The sequence below is a fragment of the Microcaecilia unicolor genome, chromosome 1 (genome assembly GCF_901765095.1).
Source record: "Microcaecilia unicolor chromosome 1, aMicUni1.1, whole genome shotgun sequence".
Classification (NCBI taxonomy): domain Eukaryota; kingdom Metazoa; phylum Chordata; class Amphibia; order Gymnophiona; family Siphonopidae; genus Microcaecilia; species Microcaecilia unicolor.
Window position 1 is genome coordinate 25597138 of NC_044031.1, and position 24159 is coordinate 25621296.

At 47.6% G+C, this 24159-nt stretch overlaps 1 protein-coding gene across 1 annotated transcript in view; it reads right to left on the bottom strand.

The window, feature by feature from the left end:
• The window catches only part of LOC115461651 (zinc finger protein 184-like), a 92874-nt gene that overhangs the window by 59095 nt on the left and 9620 nt on the right, over positions 1–24159 (bottom strand). The window contains 1 exon segment of the mRNA XM_030191677.1: positions 15444–15563. Within this exon segment, the coding sequence (XP_030047537.1) occupies positions 15444–15563 (120 nt within the window).

Here is a 24159-nt window from a genome sequence, read left to right on the forward strand (position 1 = left end):
AATTGACTGGTTCAGATGGAACTCCGACACCACCTTCGGCAAGAACTTAAGGTGAGTGCGGAGGACTACTCTGTTATGATGAAACTTGATATAAGGTACATGCACTACCAGGGCTTGAAGCTCACTGACTCTACGAGCTGAAGTAACAGCCACCAAGAAAATGACCTTCCAGGTCAAGTACTTCAGTTGGCAGGAATTCAGTGGCTCAAAAGAAGCTTTCATCAGCTGGGTGACAACGACGCTGAGATCCCATGACACTGGTGGAGGTCTGACAGGGGACTTTGACAAAAGCAAACCTCTCATAAAGCGAACTACTAAAGGCTGTCCAAAGATAGGCTTACCCTCTACACGTTGATGATAGGCACTAATCGCACTAAGGTGAACTCTTACGGAGTTGGTCTTGAGACCAGACTCTGATAAGTGTAGAAGGTATTCAAGCAGGGCCCGTGTAGGACAAGAAAAAGAATCCATGGCCTTGCTGTCACACCAGACTCTTCCATTTGAAGCAAGACTCAGGAGACACCTTCTGAAAGACCCAAGGAGGCAATTTCTAAGCTCTCAACATCCAGGCCGTGACAGCCAGAGACTGGAGGTTGGGATGTAGAAGAGACCCCTCGTTCTGGGTGATGAGGGTCAGAAAACACTCCAATCTCCACAGTTCTTCGGAGGACAACTCCAGAAGAAGAGGGAACCAGATCTGACAGGGCCAAAAGGGCACAATCAGAATCATGGTTCCATGGTCTTGCTTGAGTTTCAGCAGTCTCCCCTACTAGAGGTATGGGAGGATACGCATACAGAAGGCCTGTCCCCCAATGTGGACAGGAGTGGAGGAGTGGCCTAGTGGTTAGGGTGATGGACTTTGGTCCTGAGGAACTGAGTTCAATTCCTGGCACAGGCAGCTTCTTGTGACTCTGGGCAAGTCACTTAACCCTCCATTGCCCGCCGCATTGAGCCTGCCATGAGTGGGAAAGCGCGGGATACAAATCTAACAAAAATAAAATAAAATAAAATAAATGTAGAAAAGCAACTGACACTAGTTTGTCATGGGCCTGAAGTCTGGAACAGAATTGAGGGACTTTGTGATTGATCTGAGTGGCAAAAAGATCCACCGAGGGGGTGCTCCACTCTTGGAAGATCTTGTGGACAACGGCCATGTTTAGCGACCACTCTTGAGGTTGCATGATCCTGCTCAACCTTTCGGTCAGACTGTTGTTTACGCCTGCCAGATGCTTGGCCTGGAGAAACATGCCATGATGGTGCGCCCAAAGCCACATCCGGACGGCTTCCTGACACAGAGGGCAAGATCTGGTGCCCCCCTGCTTGTTGATCGGGCCCAAGGCACTGGAGACCCACGCGTGGGGGTCGGTACCCGAGATGGTCCGGTTGCAGCGAGTACAACGCTTGAAGCCGCTGGGAGTCCTCGATGACATGGATGGAAAAACGGCGGCTGCAAAATTAAAGGAGTCGATCGTGCCAATTAAAAAGGCACAAAAAAGGAAAAGAAAACCCAGCAGCGACGAAAAAAGAAGGAAACAAACAAGTGTAAAAAAACTAAGAAAATAAGGAAAAAACGAAGAAGAAAAAAGGGGAACAGTAAACGCTAGATGAAGTATCCTGGGCCAAAAATGAGCACAGCGAAAAAACGTGTCATTCAAGCCGCGGATAAAAAGAACTGAGATGGGCACGCTTGCGCTGCGGGCGGGAAGCCGTTCGCGCATGCGCGGTTCGCTCTGCCCATGCACCGGTGCGCGTTCTAGAAGTTTTTTGTTTTCTTAGGGATTTGCCGGTCTCCTGGGCCGTCGCAGACGACGACCCAATCGTGAGAACAAGCAGCCTGCTTGTCCTCGGAGAATTGCAATTCCTGGAACTCAAGCTCCCACCAGTCCAGTGACGTAGGACTGTGGCCTTCACTTCATGTCCAGGCGTCAAAATGGCTGGTTTAGCCTGACCTGGAGTACATGATGGTGCAAGAATATTTCTTAGGTGATTGCATTGGGCGAGCAGTTCATAAACAATCCTGTTTTTGCTGAGGCAAAACCTTGAAAAGGGCGAGCAGTTCATAAACAATCCTGTTTTTGCTGAGGCAAAACCTTGAAAAGAATCAGAGAATAGTTCATGCTATATTGCTTCTTCACTTGAAGTAACTGGTGTTAAGGTTGTTCCCAGCTCAGTGTTTATTTATGCAAGTGTCTTATCCCTACAGGCTTCAAAACTGTTCCATTTCTTATTTGCAAAACTATTTATTGAAGTGTTTTTCTACACACACTGCAAGCTTGTGAAATGATGAGACAACTGACAAAAATCCACATAACACCGAACACAGATGACCCTTACCAAAAAATTCAAGTGGGCTACATCAATGCCAGATCCCTAGTAAACAAAGCAGCAATAATAACAGACTGGATCACATCTGAAAACCTTGACCTGCTTTGCATCACTGAAACCTGGATCCATGACCAAAAGGACCCAATAATCCTAGACCTATGCCCTCCGGGATACAAAATCACTCACTGGACCAGAAAGGAAAAGAGAGGTGGAGGCATAGCACTAATCCATCGATCCCACTTCACCACCGTAACCAATGCCGAGTCCATAACATCCCAGCTTGAAATCATCTCAATTAGAATCCATCACACAACCCTGCTTGGCCACCTAAACTGTGTCCTGTTTTATAGACCACCAGGCAATTGGAATGAATGCCAACCACATTTCACGGACTTCATATCAAATACCCGTGTCACCAACTCCAATATACTAGCACTGGGAGACATCAACCTTCACCTCGAAGACCCAAATTCATCAAACGCACGTGAATGCAAAGAATTCCTCCAACTATGGGATCTTAAATGGCCACACAACCAAGCAACCCATGTCAAAGGGCACACACTCGACCGTATCTCGCACAAACTGTCCGCAGACCAGAACCTAATAATAATAAATACTCAATGGTTACACACACCATGGTCAGACCACTACAAACTAAACCTATCCCTACAATGGCGGAAAAAGGGTTCACGCCGCAAACAAGAACAGACAACATACAGTACAAGAGGCCAAATAGACCCAGAAACATTCTGGCAACAGATATACAATAATGAATGGACAGTACAAACGGACACAACATATCTCTCAAATTGGGACAAAAGATGCAAAAGCATATTAGACGAAATAGCACCCTTACAAACAAGAACCTCAAGCAAACATAATTTGATACCATGGTACAACGAAGAACTGAAAAAACTAAAAACACAATCCAGGAAACTCAAACGAGCATGGAAAAAACTAAAGGACGCACAAACACTCAACGCATGGAAACAAACTCAAAGAAACTACAAATACGCTACAAGACAAGCCAAAAGGCTATACTACAAAACCAAAACAGGGCCAGACTACAAAGACACAAAAAAAATTATACTACCTCGTGAACAAACTACTAGACACCTCCTTGGTCACCACAACCAATATAGACATCCCATCTGCAGACAAACTTGCCAAATACTTCAACAAAAAAATTGTATACTTACGTAATACGTTACCTCAGAACATCACTGACATCAAAAACTTAATTGAGTGTATGGATCCAATCTACGGCGAATACCCAGCGAACAGAATCTGGACAAGCTTCACCCCCTCACCATTGAAACTGTCACCCAAGCGATTAAAAGGTTCTCCAAGACTCACTGCAAATTGGATACCTGCCCCAGTTACCTACTAAAATCCACTCCCCACCACTTCATAGCAGAACTCACATCCCACTTAAACTACATGCTCCAGCATGGTCTCTTCCCTAAGGATAACGGCAACATCCTACTCACCCCAATACCAAAAGATACCAAGAAAAAACCCCAGATGCTATCACTAACTACTGCCCAGTAGCATCTATCCCACTGGCAGTAAAACTGATGGAAAGCTTAGTAACCAAGCAAATTACTGACTACATAAACAAATTCTCAATATTACACGAATAACAATCAGGATTTCATTCCTCCCACAGCACATAAACAGTACTAATCACTATTAGCCAAAAATTCAAACATGAAATTGCAACAGGCAAAAACGTACTTCTCCTACAATTTGACATGTCTAGTGTGTTCAACATGGTAAATCACAAAATACTGCTAAATATCCTAGAATACTTCGGGATAGGTGGTAGTGTACTTAACTGGATTAAGGGCTACCTAACTACTAGAACATATCAAGTCAAGTCAAGTTCGAACATATCTTCACCATGGAAAGCAGCCTGCGGAGTACCTCAAGGATCACCACTACCACCGAACCTTTTCAATCTAATGATGACCCCACTAGCCAAGGCCCTATCCAACCAAGGCCTTAATCCATTCATTTACGCAGACGATGTCACATTATACATCCCTTACAAACCTGATCTAACGGAAATCACCAACAAAATCAAATTCAGCTTGAACATCATGAACTCATAGTAAACATACATAGAGGCATATTTTCAAAGCACTTTGGGAGGCTAAGTTCCATAGGTTTCTATGGAACTTTGGGAGGCTAAGTGCTTTGAAAATGAGCCTCATAGTAACATAGTAGATGACGGCAGAAAAAGACCTGCATGGTCCATCCAGTCTGCCCAACAAGATAAACTCATATGTGCTACTTTTTGTGTTTACCTGACCTTGATTTGTATCTGCCATTTTCAGGACACAGACTGTAGAAGTCTGCCCAGCACTAGCCCCGCCTCCCAACCACCAGCCCCGCCTCCCACCACCGGCTCTGCCACCCAATCTCAGCTAAGCTTCTGAGGATCCATTCCTTCTGACACAGGATTCTTTTATGTTTATCCCACGCATGTTTGAATTCCGTTACCGATTTCATCTCCACCACCTCCCGCGGGAGGGCATTCCAAGTATCCACCACTCTCTCCGTGAAAAAATACTTCCTGACATTTTTCTTCAGTCTGCCCCCCTTCACTCTCATTTCATGTACAAAGCTGAAATCCAGAACCTCCAGAGTAACATTTTCAGACATGCTCCCTATTCCATGCGTAGGACCCAAGAGGCAGGCAGAGCTCCAAAGTTTCAATGCATGGTTGGGACAATGGTGTAGGCATGAGGGATTTAGATTTGTTAGGAACTGGGCCACAGTCTGGGGAAAAGGGAGCCTGTTCCGAAAAGATGGGCTCCACCATAACTGGGATGGAACCAGGCTGCTGGCGCTAACATTTAAAATGAAGATAGAGCAACTTTTAAACTAAAATGGGGGGGGGGGGGGGGGGGGAGCCCTCAGTCGCCCAGGAGCGCATGGTTTGGTGTAGAGTATCCTTGACGGACACTATTAAAACAGGATTTTTAGGGAATCCTGATAGAGAGGTTTCAATAACGGTGAAAGGAAGACAGGAGTGTTCAGTGGGAGAACAGAGTAAAGGATGCAAATTATCCCCATTAACATCATGAACTCATGGGCGAATGCATTTCAACTCAAACTTAACACAGAAAAAACATACAGTCTCATCCTCTCATCCCAATACAACACGAACAAACCCACCAATACCCCAGACTACACCCTACCTATCTCAGACAATCTGAAAATTCTCGGAGTTACAATCGACTGAAACCTCACGCTAGAGAGTCAAGTGAAATCAACAACAAAGAAAATGTTTCACTCAATGTGGAAACTCAAACGAGTGAAACCTTTTTTCCCCCGAGGGAAATATTTCGCAAATTGGTACAAACTATGGTACTAAGTCATCTAGACTATTACAATGGAATCTATGCAGGATGCAAAGAACAAATCATAAAGAAACTCCAAATTGCTCAAAACACAGCAGCCAGGCTTATATTCGGAAAAACGAGATTCGAAAGCGCCAAACCCCTAGGGGAAAAACTGCATTGGCTTCCAATCAAAGAACGTATTGCGTTCAAAATGTGCACCCTGGTTCATTAAATTATATACGGTGAAGCCCCGAGTTACATGACAGACCTTATAGACCTACCAACCAGAAACACAAGATCAACACGAACATACCTAAATCTCCACCACCCAAGCTGCAAAAGCCTCAAGTACAGCTTCTCCTATATAAGCACACAACTATGGAACGCATTTCCGACCGCCGTGAAAACAACGTATGACCACCTAAATTTCTGGAAATTACTAAAAACTAACCTGTTCAAAAAGGCATACCCTAACGATCCAACTTAAACGCTTGAAACCAAAGCTCGTACTGGACATAACCTCCTCATGATTCCCCAATGTCTCTGTCACACATGAACTTTTACTCTACTACTATCACTTTGTATTTGTTCATACCGAAACTGGCGATCACCATTAAGGTCCTATGTAAGCCACATTGAGCCTGCAAATAGGTGGGAAAGTGTGGGATACAAATGTAATAAATAAATAAATAAATATTCCTTCGAAATGGCACTGAGTAGACAAAAAAGCTTTGAAGAATGCAGCCCTTGCGGAAACAGGAAATGAGGGCGGGACCAGAGTCAGAGTTGAGAGCGAAGAGAAGGGAAGGCAGCAGACTCGCCGAGCCTGCTCGCCCTTCACTACTGCTGCCGCCGGGACCCCGGTAAGAGGGGGGAGGGGAGGGTAGCAGAAGGGGGTTGGCGATTCTGGAGGGGGGGGGGCGACGTGCACGTAGGGGGATGGGCGGCGCCAGTGTCGGGGAGGGCCACGGGTGGAGGCATCACATAGAAATGATAAGTAGTAGTAGTAGTGGGGGGACTAGAACTCGAGGGAGGGAGGAGGAGGAGGGAGGGGCCTGGAAATCGGAAGGGAAGAAAGGGGACCCTGGGACTTGGAGGGGACAGAGGGAGACAGCGAGGGAGGGGGGAATAACCTTGCTAGTGCCCATTTCATTTCATACCAAAACCGGCCTTTTTTACTAGTCTACTATAATAATTTGCACCTCCAACGTTCTGAAGCTGACTCCGTGGCAGACTGAAGTGAAGAGTTCGTAGGGTTCGTAACTCTGTCACCATCTCTCTCTGTCCCGTCCTCGCGTCAAAACGTGATGACATCAAGGGCGGAACAGTGAGAGGGAAGGGAATGCTGCAGAGTTGCCAGTCAAAGGTACGTGACGTCACACGCATGAGGGACGTATCAGAGGGAAAGAAACGGTACGACAGCAGCACAAGGCAACCAACCAGGGCTGCCGAGAGACTGGGCCGGGGCAAGGCTGGGGCCGGGGCCCCGCCCCCCCAAGGTCGCCGCCGGTCCCCCCTCCACCCCCCCAAGGTCGCCCCCCTCCACCCCCCCGTGGTCGCCACTGCTCCCCCCTCCACCCCCCTGAGGTTGCCGCAGCCACTACTCCCCCCTCCGACCGCCACCGGGCCGGACCCCCTGCATTGAAATCGCAGTCTCACCTCTGTGAAAGCAGCGCTGCAGGCAGAACCTTCGGCCCTCCTTGTGTCCCGCCCTCGCGGAAGTTACGTCAGATGAGGGCGGGACACAGGGAGGGAAGGAGGCCCGAAGTGAGGCGTTCTGCTACCTGCAGCGCAGCTTTCACGGAGGTGAGATTGCGATTTCAATGCCGGGGGCAGACGGTTGACGACGGAGGGTGGGTGGGACTGCGGCGCCGGACCTGGGGAATTTTGTCCCCCCTGCCCCCCCTCTCGGCGGCTATGCAACCAACCAACGGCCTCAAAGAATCGCTGGCTGAAGGTGGGGGGGGGGGGGGGGCAGGGGAAAGAGGAGAATCGCTGGGTGGCTGGAGGGGGGAGCAAGGGAGAGAGGAAAATCGCTGGGTGGCTGAGGGGGGAGGGGAGAGGAGAATCACACACTCTCACACACACACTCGCACCCAATCTCTCTGTCACACACTCACACATTCACTCTCTCGCTCTCACACAGTCACTCCCACACACACTCTCTCTCAAACATACATACTCCGAGGAAAACCTTGCTAGTGCCCGTTTCATTTGTGTCAGAAACGGGCCTTTTTTACCAGTATTTTTTTTTGTTTTGTTACATTTGTACCCCGCACTTTCCCACTCATGGCAGGCTCAATGCGGCAGGCAATGGAGGGTTAAGTGACTTGCCCAGAGTCACAAGGAGCTGCCTGTGCCAGGAATCGAACTCAGTTCCTCAGTTCCCCAGGACCAAAGTCCACCACCCTAACTACTAGGCCACTCCTCCATTCCACTTAGCATAAAGCGCAGGCCTTTTTCATGGCACATGGCGCATATAGAAACATAGATAAAGGCCAAATGGCCCATCCTCTGTAACCCCTAACTCTTCCTTTTCCTAAGCGATCCCACATGCTTATCCCATGCCTTCTGAAATGCGGACACTGGAGGCCTTTCCATGCCTCCCCCACCCTTTCTGTGAAATAATGCTTTCTTAGATTCCTCCTAAGCCTATTCCTACTTAACTTCATCGTATGCCTCCTCGTTCCAGAGCTCTCCTTCAGTCGAAAAAGGCTCACTTCCTGCACATAAATGCCCTTGAGATATTTAAATGTCTTTATCATGTCTCCTCTCTCCCAGCGTATACATGTTGAGGTTCATAAGCTATTTTATGGACATTATGGACTCATATTTTATTTTCAGTTTAGCAGTAATCCTGTCTAGATATTGGAAAGGTTTTATTTTTACAATGTAGGTGCATACCCTGTTTAAGTAGCAGTCAGTTATGCAATTATTTAACTTTGGTATAACTGAATGGATTTTTCATAGGCTTACCCAGTTGCATGTCTTTCTGCAGGTTTGACCAAGCTCCAAGTGGGGTAATGGTAAGGAATATATAAAACCCTGGGGTGGGCTGGTGCTCGTATAAAGGGAAACTCCATGTTCCCCAGCCATTATGCCTATGTCAACGCTTATGTATGGCCCTTCTTAGTATTATTTTCCTAGGTTGTCTTCCTGTTGAGTTTCCTAATTATAAAGATACATGGGATTGACCCATAGCAATTGCTGCTACTATCTTGCCGTATGATGCAACCTCATAACTGCTACCAGCTTTCTAGAACTCATGATTGGATGGCCATGACGGGTAATAGTAAGGCCCAGGAATTCCAACCAGCTCAGGGATCCTGGTGTCAGGTTCTCAGGTTAAGAGCCCACGGGGCTGGGCTCTGGAGCAAACGTGAGCCCTTGGGCTGCTGACGAGGAGCGACAGCAGCAGGCAAAACCCACTAACCAACGCTGGGCAAGCACACCGACACCGGCAGGGACTGCAGGCACCGCCCAGCGAGCCGGAACACACGGACTGGAACACTGGACTGGAATTCCCCGGACTGGAGGACACAGGACTGGACTGGAATCCCCCGGACTGGAGGACACAGGACTGGAACACCGGACGGGAGCACACCGGACTGGTCCACACAGCTTCACCTGCACTTAGCTACTAAGCCCCCCAGGAGTTGAGCTCCTGGGTTCGAGTAGCCGGCAGGACTTACTGGATACCGGATGACACAGGGACCAGGACTGGAAACAGAAGTGCTCCTAAACCTAAACTGATCTACGTGCTCCCAAGCCCTAAACCAGCAGGAGTGTTCCTAACAGTAAACTGACAAAAGGACTTCCTAAGCCCTATACTAAACAGGAGCTCCTAAGCCCTGCTCAAGAAAAGGACTTCCTAAGCCCTAAACTAACAGAGCAGGGAACTAAACACAAAGCTAACACAGGTGCTACTAAGCACCAGCTACAAGCAGAGCTCTACACTAACAAGCTAAACACAAAACTAACAAGCTACCTAAGCACTGCTCTAGCAAGCTAGAAACAAAAAAGGTGCTTCCTAAGCACTACTCTGGCAAGCAACCAGAAGAGCTCCTAGCACTAAAAGGGAAGACAGGGGAGCCACAAGGAAAAAGCAGGGAAGCTAACACATAAGCCAAAAGTGATTCTAAATCACCAAACACCAACAGCAAAGACTGCAATGCTCCCAATAGCACAAACCCAGAAGTACTTCTAACAGCAAACTCTGCAGTGTTCCTAAGAACACCAAACCCTGAAGTACTTCTATCAACAACAGAGCTTCCAAAGCCCTACACACAGCAATGCTTCCAAAACCAAGAGGGAAAAGCAGGGGAACCATAAGGGAAAAGCAGGAAAGCTAAACACACAGTCACCAGTGCACACTGCACTAACACTAACCTGGCCCTTAGCAAAAGCAAGCAGGGAAACTAGACACAAAGTCAGAAGTGCACACTGCACCACCCTACCTAAAGCAAACACCACTGTTGCAAAAGGCTCTGAAGGAAACAACACCACTTCCTTATCAAGGCCCTCCCTGATGATGTCACACTCCCTAGACCTAGGCAAAAGCACACTGACCCAGAGAGGCCCAACCCAAACCAATGCAACACCGTGAAGCACTTGAAGCTAGTACACCCAAAGAGAGGTAGAGCTAACTCAGTCCACCCACACAGCTGTAGTAAAGTAAAACAATTAACCCCATGCTGCTGGAAGCTGCCAGCACAGAGAGACAGAGCCAGCTCAGAAAGGACAGACAAAAGAAACAGAAGCCAGCTAAGAAGCTGACCCCCAGGAAAGAGGTAAGTTTGAGAGGGGTTCTGACCCCAATCATAACACCTAGACACCTACAACCTAAGACAGCCTACAATCAGAGTACTAATTATATGTTTGTTGAGCCCTTAATAAAAAGGAGTTGGCTTCAGAGGATTAGTAGAACGCTTAATTGAAACTGCCATAAGCAAGAAAGAACCTGCAGGACAATATATGGCAATCTTTTCCCCAAGCCCACGTTAGACTATCTCCCTATACATTGGCCAACCCGCTACGCTATACAACAGATACAATAGAAGCCATAGAAAGATCTGCAACTACGTAGTAGTATGATACACCTGGGATTGCTACCATTTACAAAGTAATGCTGAATATTAAACAACGTCAAATAATGCAAACCCATATATAACCTGTGAAAATATGTATAATATGCTTATGTTGAAATTTTATGAGGAAACATATTTTTTGTTTCATGCAATTATGCTGGCAAAATCAATGGGATAAACCTAGTAGATTTCACAGATGGACCCATAAACCCTTCTTACCACAGATTTGAGCAAGTCTCAAGAGGGGTGACATCAAGATTAAGAGTGCCCAAGGATTGGGTAGTGTAAATATGAATACCAAAATATGAAAGTGCAAAACCCTTACGAGAGAAGTTACACTGGCTTCCACTCAAGGAACGAATCACGTTCAAAGTATGCACATTAGTCCACAAAATTATTCACGGCGAAGCCCCAGCCTACATGTCTGAATTAATCGACTTACCACCCAGAAACGCCAAGAGATCATCCCGAACCTTCCTCAACCTCCACTTCCCTAATTGCAAGGGCCTGAAATACAAGACGCTGCACGCATCAACCTTTACCTACATGAGCACGCAGTACTGGAATGAACTACCGCGGAACCTGAAAACGATCTACGAACAAACCAACTTCCGTAAATCACTAAAGACACATCTTTTTGATAAAATCTACGGAAGAAACCACAACACATAAAGCTCACACTCACTGTTCAGTTATACATCAATACATCTAGTTATGAATTCTTAACCCTAATCTCACTACACCCAAACATTTACTCACAGAAAAATGTGTACCATTTGCTTCACATAACGTCCCTTAATTTCCTGTTGTCTCCTTCCAATGTCTCAATGTTCTTTCAATTGATTTACTCCTTAACGAATTTGATTTTGACTCGTTTAACTCTTCCCAATGTAATCCATAACCTGAATTGTAACAAATTGTATTTCCATTATTCATAATGTATTGTAAGCCACACTGAACCCGCAAAAAGGTGGGAAAATGTGGGATACAAATGCAATAAATAAATAATAAATAAATAAAGGGAATTCCATCTGCCCAAAATAATATATCAGTTCCTGAGAATAAAGTTTCCCATCTGGTACAATACTTACCGACCATTCCTGACCAAACATACTCCCCCCACATGATAGTCTGACACCTTCTGTTTGTGCTGCCTCCAGTCTATGGAGCCAGCAAGTGGGGAATGTAGAAATATGGTACAGCCAGGAGCCCCCACCGGAATGGTGGAAGGCCAAACCTTAGAGCTCAGGCTATTAGAAACTCTGGCCAAGTCAAACATCTGATGGCTAGTATGACTAGGAGCTTGCTGGAAAAGCATGGCCTGGTTTTGAGCCTGGACTGAGGCCTAGATGACCTAAATTGGAAAAGTTAGGTCAAGGGAACTAAAATCAAAATGGAACCTGTAGTTACAAAATGGATTCTCTTATTTTCTGTATCTGAGTTAGAAAAAATTGTTTTTCTGAAATATCTGCAGATGCAAGGAAATAGTTGAGAAAGAGGGGGTGGCAACCTTCCGGTGAAGCAAGTTGTGGTCAACCCACTTTGGTGTAAACAACTTTAATATGGAAGCCTATGTAACCTATTGAAATGGATGGGAGAAAAAGGGTATATAAGACTGTGCAAAGTTGGGTGGGTTTTGGAGAACTCCCAGATGCCATGCAGAGATGCTGCCAGTCTGTGAATCCACTTGCCTTGTATTGCTTTGGTGAGTTTGAAAATAAAGCTTAATATCTTTGCAGCTTATCTTCTCTCTCTCTCCCTTATACCATATTCAAAGGGGTGACTAATCTTTTGGGTAAAGATGGGTATGAGAAGGTGTTTATATTTCCTTACACTCACAAGGAGTCAGATGATTGGGGGTACTACTGAGCCTTCTAGGAGACCCCTCTGGTACGGGGGCAATTGACCAGCCTACCAGAGGGGACCCATGGGACAGTTTCCCCCATAAAAAACAATACATGTTGAAGTTCATAAGCATGTCCCTATAATTTTTGCATTCAAGACCGCTTACTAATTTTGTAGCCGCCCTCTGGACCGACTCCATCCTGTTTATATCTTTCTGTAGGTGTGGTCTCCAGAACTGCACACAGTACTCCAAATGGGACTTCACTAGAGACTTATACAAGGGCACTATCTCCTCCTTTTTCCTGCTGGTCATCCCTCTCTTTATGCACCTAAGCATCCTTCTGGCTTTGACCGTCGCTTTTTCTACCTGTTTGGAAGCTTTAAGGTCATCAGACACAATTACCCCCAAGTCCCACTCTTCCTTTGTACACTGAAGCACTTCACCCCCTATACTGTACCGTTCCCTCGGATTCTTGCAACCCAAATGCATGACCCTGCATTACGTCTCATCCTATCGGTGCATCATGTGATCTCCTCTTTGAAGAATTTTATAAGGATGGTAACCCATTGTGTTTTGTTTTACAAAGATAATAGCCATTGAGTGAAAAGGCTTCCCGTTAGGTGATCCGAAGGAACATAAGTGTGCTGTTTATGAGACAGGGATACAGAGAAGTAAAACTAACCAATGATAGAAAATTTGTCTGTAGGGTGCTGTATGAAGTATTGCGTACGACAAATTTCTGAGCCCTTTTCCTCTTTTTTTTTTTTTTAAATACCTAGTTTTTTTGACTTAGTATCTTGATGTCTGCCATTTTGGTTTGGGTATAATAGTATCCATTTTTGGTGGACTGGCTTTCATCTTGAAGCATTGTAGAAAACCTGCAATTCACCATTTGGAAATGCCTTGAGGACATGCAACTTCTTGATACCTGGAAAGGGTGACGCGTTTTCCTCAAACAAATCATCACGTTGGATATCCTGGTCGCTGATAAACATTACAGTTATGCTAGGCATGAGACAAGCAGCTGCTATGCACAAGGGATAGTATAAGATCTTCCTGATCTGTTCACATACCAAAAACAAGGAGAAGAACACAGTTGCAGCATTTGTGCAACATCTGTGTGAAAGGAACTCAAACCAAACTCACCTGAAATGAGGAATGTGTCCGAGGTTCTGTGGACTGATGGGCCATCCTCAGAATTCAAAAATAGGTTCACGGCCCATCTCCTTCATATCCTGATTAAACAGTACAATAAAACAGTTTCCTTGAAGTACAGTGCAATATCTCATGGTAAGGGTGTCGTGGATGGCATTGGGGGCCTTGCAGAGTCATTAGTGAGGTCCGCAGTTATGAGTAGAGGTGAAACTGCTCCAAAGGTACAAAGTGTCACTCTGCCAGGGCTCCACAGCACACTTTGAACTTCGGCCTAATAGTCACAGCTATAATTCATGGCAAAATCCTTTTGGAAGATGCAAATGTCATCATTGGCTCTATCTGATGAAAATTCCTTGCCCTGGCTCGGTTTTACATTAATGTGTTTCACTGTAGCCGCAAATTCCTCCTGAAGCTTTCTAACAGGTTCACCTATACAACCCAGCTGGTCGTCTGGAACTTGTATCTTCTGAACACTGCGACAGCTTGATCACAATTCTTGCCAATATACTGAATTGTTACTGTTGTCACAAAGGTACTTGCTCCAGAGTGACACAGAATCATATGTGATCTTCAAGGCTGTCAGTTTAAAAAAAAAAGTTTTCACATGCAAAACTGGCCCTTTTAACAGCTTTTCCAAAGGACTGGGCACCAGGAGGTCCTTGCTGTGCTGTTTCACCAACCTCTGATGATTTCATGCCTGTTTATTCTGTATTCTCCTTTCAACCTTGTATCACTTGCATGTGCTAATTTGTTCTTTATTTTTGCATCCTGATTCTGTTGGCTTCTTTAACTTTTGCACTGTGCCTTGCTTGAATCTCAGGGCTGGGTTTTTTCCCTGGCTGGATTTGCAGGCCCCGTGAAAATAAAAACAGACCAGATAAGTCTCACATACTTCATATTTAGGGAGAGGGAGAACTAGGGAGAGAGACAGTGGGGGGTGGTATTCTGGGGTACTCTGACTCCAGGATTATATTGCCAGAGGCTCCTCCCCCCCCCCCAAAAAAAATCTGTGTTTTCAGGCCTACCTCCTGCTCAGAATACCCTGTATTGAGGGCCATAGGGAGGCAGGGGGGTTACATAAGTTTCAAATTCAATCACTAAAAACGTAGGCTAGATTGCAAACCACTTGATAAAGGTACAATGGCAGACAGAGAAAACAGCAAAGTGGAGCTGTTGGTTGGACTCTATTGAAGAAAATGATTTCATTAATATTCCTCAAATGTTTGTGAGGTTATTTAGATGTTTAATAAATATAATAGTCTATATCGATTGGAAGGGGAGGGTGTTTGATGCAGAGAAGGTTGGAGAATGAAATGTTGCCACGTTCATTACCACACTGAACAGAAAACTATTAGTGACTGAAGTTAATGTTCACTCCGTGTAATTTAATAATACATTGAAGATCCCACTCACATAGGGCTGCTTGTCTTCTCGACTTTGGACTTAATGTTCTGAATGACATAATTCATAGAACAGGGAAGTCTTAGAGGAGGACGGATGGGGGTCTAATCTACTTTTCTGTGTATTTGCCAAATGTGCATTTCATCTGTTGTTATATAGCAATAAACAGGTTTCACCATAAATAAAATAGATCTCTGCCCCCATCTAAGGGCCTGAGTACCTCATTCCTGCTCAGATAAAGACAAGCCACACTTCATCTCAGACTTTTACCCCACTCACCTGAGCAGTTGCTTTTCCCAGTTTCTCTTTCTTCTGGTCCCGGTTCATCCCTGATATACGGCTCTTCCCCTTGTTCAATGTGGGACATAATGTCAGGAATGACGGTCATAGAACCTGTTCCTGGGGTTAAGAAAACTGCGTTAGGTTTCCCAAAATCAGCAAAAGGGGCATTTTTGATAAGACGTCTAAAACCGACAACGTCCAAAATTCAAGTGATAAACATAGCGAAAAGTATCTATTTGCTAGACTTTGTGGTACTCAGTGTGTCTATCGTTTTGGACTTAAAAAAAAAAGTCTAAATGAAAAACGCAAAAAATCAAGTCATTGGGACGTATTGGAGGGAGGAGGGGCAGGATTCTTAATAGACTGGCCACACAGACATCCCATCAGAGCAGTGGGGCATCCTAGGGGGCACTGCAGTGCACTTCACATAAAAGGTTCCAGGTACACATTTCACCATTACCCCTCCAAAACCCACCAAAACCTTGTGTGTACACCACTACGACAGCCCTTGTGGATGCAGATATCACCTATATGTGGGTACAGTAGGTTTTTGGTGGGTTTTGGAGGGCTCACACTTTAATCCCTCCAGTGGTCATTTAGGGAACCCTTTTGTGACTCAGTCGTGATTAAAACAGATATTGACCAATTCGTCACTGTGGACATTTCAAGATGGCCGCATAGCTGATCAGTGGCGAAACGCTGTTTTCAAATTGGCAATTTTCCCTGAATTTTTTCTTCTAACTATGCCGCATACGAAGCGGAAAGGAGTAGTGAGACGGATTCCCTCGCCCCCCACGACCTCTACGCCTGTTCAGCCGAGAATAGAGCATTTCTTTACCGGGTCCTGTCAGAACAATCGGGGGAGGGATCCCATTATGGAGCTTGTCGGAGAAGAGGAAGCCTCACGGGGAGAGGAAATCTCCCTTTCACCACCAATGTTGATACTCCCTCCGTGCCCGGCGCCGACGACAGCCCTGGAGACAACTCAGCCCGCCACCGGAAGTGTGGTAGGAAAGCCGTCGATTGAAGGACTAGAGCTGCCGAAAGACACGCCGAGACCTGAGGCAGAAGCCCAAGGAAAAACTCCGGAGGTAAACGTGGAAATGATTTGGATCATGTTGAATAAAATGGAAGGCACCTTACAAAAGACATCGGGTGAGTTACAACTTTTGAATGGGAAATTTGAAGAGATGAAAAATATGGTGGATGTTGTGAAACAAGAACTGTCTTCTATAACAGAGCACTACCTTAACAACTAGAAAATTACTTAACTTAAACAGGCGTGCTTAGCCTTCTCCAGCTCAGACCGTGGTCAACAGGCCCCGTTTCGCTTCTGCTGATGAGGGAGTAATTCTGGATGAACTGCCGGTAGTAACTGGCGAACCCCAGGAATCTCTGCAAGGCCCGCAGACCCTGGGGAGCCGGCCAGTCACAGATCGCCATCAACGTGTCGGGATCCATCTGCAACCCGGTGGAGGAGACGATATACACCAGGAAAGGAAGACTCTGCTGGTGGAAAGAGCATTTCTCCAACTTGGCATACAGCCGATGCTCCCAGAGGCGCTGGAGCACTGTGTGGACGTGGGTAACATGTTGTGACAATGAGGAGGAAAAAAATCAGAATGTCGTCCAGGTACACGATCACTGAGGTGTAGAGCAGATCCTGGAATATGAAATTAATGAAATTCTGGAACACTGCTAGAGCATTACAGAGCCTGAACGGCATTACCCAGTATTTGAAGTGTCCCTCAAGGGTGTTGAATGCCGTTTTCCACTCATCACCCTCCCTGATCCGCACCAGGTTATAGGCTCCCCCGTAAGTCCAGCTTCATGAAACTTTTAGCCCCTTGTAGGCAGTCGAATAACTCGGGGATGAGTGGAAGCGGATACCGGTTCTTAACCGTGATCTTGTTCAAACCCCGGTAGTCAATGCAGGGGCGAAGAGACCCGTCCTTCTTAGAAACGAAGAGGAACCCGGCCCCTGCAGGCGAAGTGGAGGCTTGGATGAAGCCCTTGAGGAGGTTCTCCTGGACGTAGGCCCTCATGGCCCGGGACTCCTCATGGGACAAGGTGTAAAGACGCTCCCTGGGTGGATTGGTTCCTGGCAGTAAATCAATGGCACAGTCGAAAGACCGATGAGGAGGAAGCGTGTCAGCCGCCCGAGCACTGAACACATCCCGGAAATCCTGATAATCCTAGGCAGCCCAGGCGATCCTCCCTGCGGGGTCTGAAGCTGGACTGAGCAGATAGGCATGGGAGGCTTGACCTGCTGGAGACAGTGCTGGGAACACCGGGAACCCCATTGCCCGATCTCTCCGGTGGCCCAATCGATAACCGGAGCATGCAGTCAGAGCCAGGGCAGTCCAAGGATCACCGGGTGGATGGCTCGGGAGAGAACGAGGAGCTGGAGCTCCTCCTGATGTAATACCCCCACCTGCAGACACAGAGGCGAGGTGATCCAGGTGATGGTCCGGGGAAGACTGTCCCCCTGGATGGTGGTAACCCTGAGAACCAGTTGGCAGGGCCTCGTGGAACCACCCAACTGGGACAGGAACTCGGCATCAATGAAGTTCCCTCTGGCCCCGGAGTCCAGCAGGGCCCTCGCCTGAACCTGGAACCCTTCATCTTGGATCAGTACGGGAACAGAGAGCAAGTTATCCGGAAAGGAGGACAGCCAGCCCAGAGCCACTCCCTTCATGGGGCTCGGGCAGGAGCGTTTCCCGACCTCCCAGGCTTGTTTGGGCAGGTGCCCGTGAAATGGCCGGCCTGCCCACAGTACAGGCATAAATGATTCCAGAGACGATGGGCCCTCTCCTCCTTGGACAGGCGATGCCGCCCCATTACCATGGGTTCCTCCTTGGTTCCTTCTGAACCCTCTTCGAGGGATCTAGGCGTCTCTGGGAGGCGGGAGCAACCCCTGGTTCTCTGAACATCCGGCTGCGTGGCCCTCACCTGAGCTCGCTCCTGGAATCGGATATCAATTCTAGTGCAGAGTGCAATGAGGGCATCCAGAGTGGCAGGAATTTCTCTACCAGCCAATTCGTCTTTTATCTGGCCGTTCAGACCCTGCCAGAAAATGGCGGTTAGGGCCTCCTGGTTCCACCTTCCTGCAGCCAAGATACGGAACCAGACAGCATATGCCCTGACCAACCCGGAGCCCTGCTGGATCCGCAGCAGCTCCCCAGAAGCAGAAGGTCGGCCAGGCACGTCGAATACCATCCGGAACTGCAGCAGAAACTCATCAAGGTCTGCCAGAACCAGACTCCGCTGTTCCCACAGCAGGGACGCCCAGGCCAGAGCAGCACCAGAAAGCAGGGAGATGATGTAAGTCAACTTAACTTTATCAGATGGGAAGGCCTCTGGTTGCAGCTCAAATAGGATCTAACACTGGTTAAGAAACCCCCTGCAAGCTGCAGGGGTACCGTCGAACCGGGGAGGCTCTGGAAGTCGCAACCGTGAGGCGGAAGCCTCTGCCCTAGTGCCCGGAGGAGCCGCGGCAAACTGTTGCTGGAGCGCAAGCAGTTGATTGCAGACATCCTGCAGAACGCTAGACAAGTGGGTTAGTTGAGCCTGCTGCTGTTGTAAAACCTGAGCCAGGTTGGGAAGCTCGGTCTTGTCTGGCGAGCTCATGGCTTCGGCTTACTGTTAAGGTTGGAGATGTGAGCCCTTGTGCCCAGACTGAGCACGGCGAAGATGGAGAGCAGTGCACTTGGTCAGGCAGCCAGACAACCCCTAGCTTCACCTGGGAAGCGACCATCGTTCCCCGGGAGTTGAGCCCCCAGGTGCAGGCGGCCACCAGGACTTCCGGAACCGGCGGGGTTGAACAGCCACTGACCAGACAGGCGGGCAAGCAGACACAGTCCAAGAACTAGGGAAGCAGCAGCACAGTGAAAAGTCAATGAACAGTCCAAGGTCTAGGCAGGCAGCAACACAGCGCGTAGTCGAGAAGCAATCCAAGGTTAGGTACACAGGAAACACAGGAGCGCTGATAGCCGGCTGTGGAACACAGATGTGGACCACGACCTCTACACAATAGAAGCCAAAGCAGCGATTGCGGGAAACTGCCAGTCTTAAGTAGTCCCCGCATCAGAGGTAACCACGGGCAGCTGCAGGAACTTCCAGAAGAATCTGCCTGCACCAGATACCGGCCAGCTTCCGGAATGCCGGCAGGCCGGCCAAGTCATCAGCTGATCCGCATCCGCGGCCAAAGTAAGGAAAGCCGGCTAACTGAACCAGATATGGATCTTCCGTCACCGACTGCCCGCATGGCCGGCCATCACCGCCGGACCGAGACTTGGCGGCAAATCAGCCACGTGGGCCGGGACTTAGGTGAGGATCGTAACATACGCTTTTAGTCTCTTTTGTATTCGAGCAAGACTTAAATTCTGTTATGAGACTTTACTTCAAAAAAGCGAAGTTTCTTACCTGAAGCAGGTATTCTCCAAGGACAGCAGGCTGGATATTCTCACGTGTGGGTGACGTCACGTCGGCCCCCAGAGGATTTTTAGTAAAAATCTACAAAAGTCTCTTCTGGAGCGTTCTAACGCGCATGACGCTCCAACTGCGCACGCGCGCATGTAGTTTCCCGTCCGTCGCGCAGTCACGCTCCTCAGTTGAATTCAATAGTTGAAAAGAAAGAACAACTCCAAAGGGGAGGTGGAAGGGTTTGTGAGAATATCCAGCCTGCTGTCCTCGGAGAATACCTGCTTCAGATAAGAAACTTCGCTTTCTCCGAGGACAAGCAGGCTGATATTCTCACGTGTGGGGTATCCCTAGCCCCCAGGCTCACTCAAAACAACAAACATTGGTCAACTGGACCTCGCAACGGCGAGGGCTTAACAAAGATTGACCTGAAACAAGAAACATCTAACTGAGAGTGCAGCCTGGAACAGAATAAAAATGGGCCTAGGAGGGTTGGAGTTGGATTCTAAACCCCAAACAGATTCTGCAGCACCGACTGCCCAAACCGACTGTCGTGTCGACTGTCCTGCTGAAGGCAGTAGTGAAATGTGAATGTGTGGACTGATGACCACGTCGCAGCCTTGCAGATCTCTTCAATAGTGGTTGACCTCAGGTGAGCCACTGACGCAGCCAAGGCTTTAACATTATGAGTCGTGACATGGCCCTCTAAAGTCAGCCCAGCTTGTGCATAAGTGAAGGAAATGCAATCTGCTAGCCAATTGGAGATGGTGCATTTCCCGACAGCTACTCCCCTCTTGTTGGGATTAACAGAAACAAACAACTGGGCAGACTGTCTGTGGGGGCTTGTCCGCTCCATGTAAAAGGCCAGTGCTCTTTTGCAGTCCAAAATGTGCAGCTTGCTTTCGCCGGGACGTGTATGAGGATGGGGAAAAAATGTTGGCAAGACAATCGACTGGTTCAGATGGAACTCCAACACCACCTTCGGCAGGAACTTAGGGTGCATGCGGAGGACTACTCTGTTATGATGAAATTTAAGATAAGGAGCATGAACTACCAGAGCCTGGAGCTCACTGACCCTACGAGCTGAAGTAACAGCCACCAAGAAAATGACCTTCCAGGTCAAATACTTCAGATGGCAGGAATTCAGTGGCTCGAAAGGGGGTTTCATCAGCTGGGTGAGAACGACATTGAGATCCCATGACACTGGTGGAGGTTTGACAGGGGGCTTTGACAAAAGCAAACCTCTCATGAAGCAAACAACTAAAGGCTGTCCAGAGATAGGCTGACCCTCTACACGTTGATGATAAGCACTAACTGCACTAAGGTGAACCCTTAGTGAGTTGGTCTTAAGACCAGACTCTGATAAGTGCAGTAGGTATTCAAGCAATGTCTGTGTAGGCCAAGAAAAGGGCCTTCCAAAAGAGATCAGACTTGAGAAATCTTACTTTCATTTTTGGAAACTTTTGAAAACCTTTTACTTTATTAATTACTAGTGTGAAAGGCCAGTTTCAGAGAGGAATGAAACGGGCGCTAGCAGCGCTTCCCCCCCTCATGATGTCTGCGCTGCCACTGTCTCCCTCGCCCTCACCAAGTCGCCGCCGCTGAGGGGGCAGCAGAGTCAGAAGGAGAGGAGCAGATCGGAGCTTGCTGGCTATGTTTCCCTACTCCTTGCTCCTGCCTGTGATTCGTGAAACCGGATATCTACACCACCATGCAAAACGGGCTTCATTAGAACGTTGGTGATGCCTTTTATATATATAGATGTAGAACAGAATTTAGAATAATGGAAGCAAGGTTATAAAAGGGTATCTTCAATGTATATTAAATCATAATTTGTACTGTTTATGTTTGTGTAGTTTTCACTATGTACTCAATTCTGTATTTGCGGTGCTTTCCTGTATACTAAATCATGATTTATACTGTTTTTATCTTATGTAGCTAATTTTTGGTTTTGCTGTGCTTTCCTGTAATGATTGGAGTTCCATTGTTTGTCCAAACTGTACATATAATGTTGTATTGTTCTTTTTCTATTTTACAAACTGTAAACCGTTCTGTCTTGCAGTTGCAATAAGTTACGGTATATAAATTGACGTAAATAAAATAAATAAATAAAATCTAGGGCCCTGCTGTCACACCAGACGGCAAACCTCTTCCATTTAAAGGAGTAACACCGTTTAGTGGAATCTTTCCTGGAAGCAAGCAAGACTCGGGAGACACCCTAAGAAACACCCAAGAAGGCGAATTCTAAGCTCTCAACATCCAGGCCGTGAGAGCCAGAGACTGGAGGTTGGGAAGTAGAAGCGCCCCCTCGTTCTGAGTAATAAGGGTTGGAAAACACCCCAATCTCCACGGTTCTTCGGAGGACAACTCCAGAAGAAGAGGGAACCAGATCTGACGCGGCCAGAAAGGCGCAATCAGAATCATGGTTCCGCGATCTTGCTTGAGTTTCAGCAAAGTCTTCCCCACCAGAGGTATGGGAGGATACGCGTACAGAAGGCCTGTTCCCCAATGAAGGAGAAAGGCATCCGACGCTAGCCTGCCGTGGGCCTGTAGTCTGGAACAGAATTGAGGGACCTTGTGATTGAATTGTGGCAAAAAGATCCACCGAGGGGGTGCCCCACGCTCGGAAGATCTTTCTGGCGACAGCCATGTTCAGCGACCACTCGTGAGGTTGCATTATCCTACTCAACCTGTCGGCCAGACTGTTGTTTACGCCGGCCAGATAAACAGCTTGGAGAAACATGCCATGTTGGCGAGCCCAAAGCCACATCTGCACGGCTTCCTGACACAGAGGGCGGGATCCGGTGCTCCCTTGCTTGTTTGTGTAGTACATCGCAACCTGATTGTCTGTTTGAATCAGAATAATTTGGTTGGATAGCCGATCTCTGAAAGCTTTTAGAGCGTTCCAGATCACTCGCAACTCCAGGAGGTTGATCTGAAGACGCTTTTCCTGAAGGGACCAAGCTCCTTGAGTGTGAAGCCCATCTACATGTGCTCCCCACCCTAGGAGGGATGCATCCGTCGTCAGCACCTTTTTGAGGCTGAGGAATTTGGAATGGGCGCCCCAAAACCAGATTGGATAGAATTGTCCACCACTGAAGTGAATTCCGAAAGTCGATGGACAGCTGGATCACATCCTCTAGATTCCCTGTAGCTTGAAACCACTGGGAAGCTAGGGTCCACTGAGCCGATCTCATGTGAAGACGTGCCATGGGAGTTACATGAACTGTGGAAGCCATGTGCCCCAGAAGTCTCAACATCTGCCGAGCTGTGATCTGCTGAGACACTTGAACCTTGGAGACTAGAGACAGAAGGTTGTCCGCTCTTGGTTCGGGAAGATAGGCACAAGCTGTCTTCGTGCACAACAGAGCCCCTATGAATTCCAATTTTTGAACTGGGTTGAGATGGGACTTTGGGTAATTGATGACAAACCCTAGTAGCTCCAGCACTTGAATAGTCATCCGCATGGACTGTAAAGCTCCTTCCTGGGAGGTGCTCTTCACCAGCTAATCGTCAAGATAAGGGAACACATGCACCCCCAGTCTGCGTAGAGATGCTGCAACAACTGCCAGGCACTTGGTAAAGACCCTGGGCACAGACACCAAGCCAAAAGGCAGTACACAGTACTGAAAGTGCTGCGTTCCCAGTCGAAACCGCAGATACTTCCTGTGAGCTGGAAGTATCGAGATGTGAATGTATGCATCCTTTAAGTCCAGAGAGCATAGCCAATCGTTTTCCTGAATCATGGGAAGAAGGGTGCCCAGGGAAAGCATCCTGAACTTTTCTCGAACCAGATATTTGTTCAGGCCCCTTAGATCTAGGATGGGACGCATCCCCCCTGTCTTCTTTTCCACAAGGAAGTACCTGGAATAGAATCCCAGCCCTTCCTGCCCTGGTGGAACGGGCTCGACCGCATTGGCGCTGAGAACGGTGGAGAGTTCCTCTGCAAGTACTTGCCTGTGTTGAGAGCTGAAGGACTGAGCTCCCGGTGGGCAATTTGGAGGTTTGGTTTCCAGATTGAGGGTGTATCCTAACCGGACTATTTGAAGAACCCACCGGTTGGAGGTTATCAGAGGCCACCTTTGGTGAAAATATTTTAACCTCCCCCCGACAGGCAGATCGTCCGGCACGGACACATTTATGGTGGCTATGCTCAACTGGAGCCAGTCAAAAACCCGTCCCTGGTTTTTGCTGGGGAGCTGCAGGGGCCTGTTTCGGCGCATGCTGTTGATGAGAACGAGCATGCTGTGGCAGAGCCTGAACCGGCTGTCGAGAAGTAGGAGTGTACTTA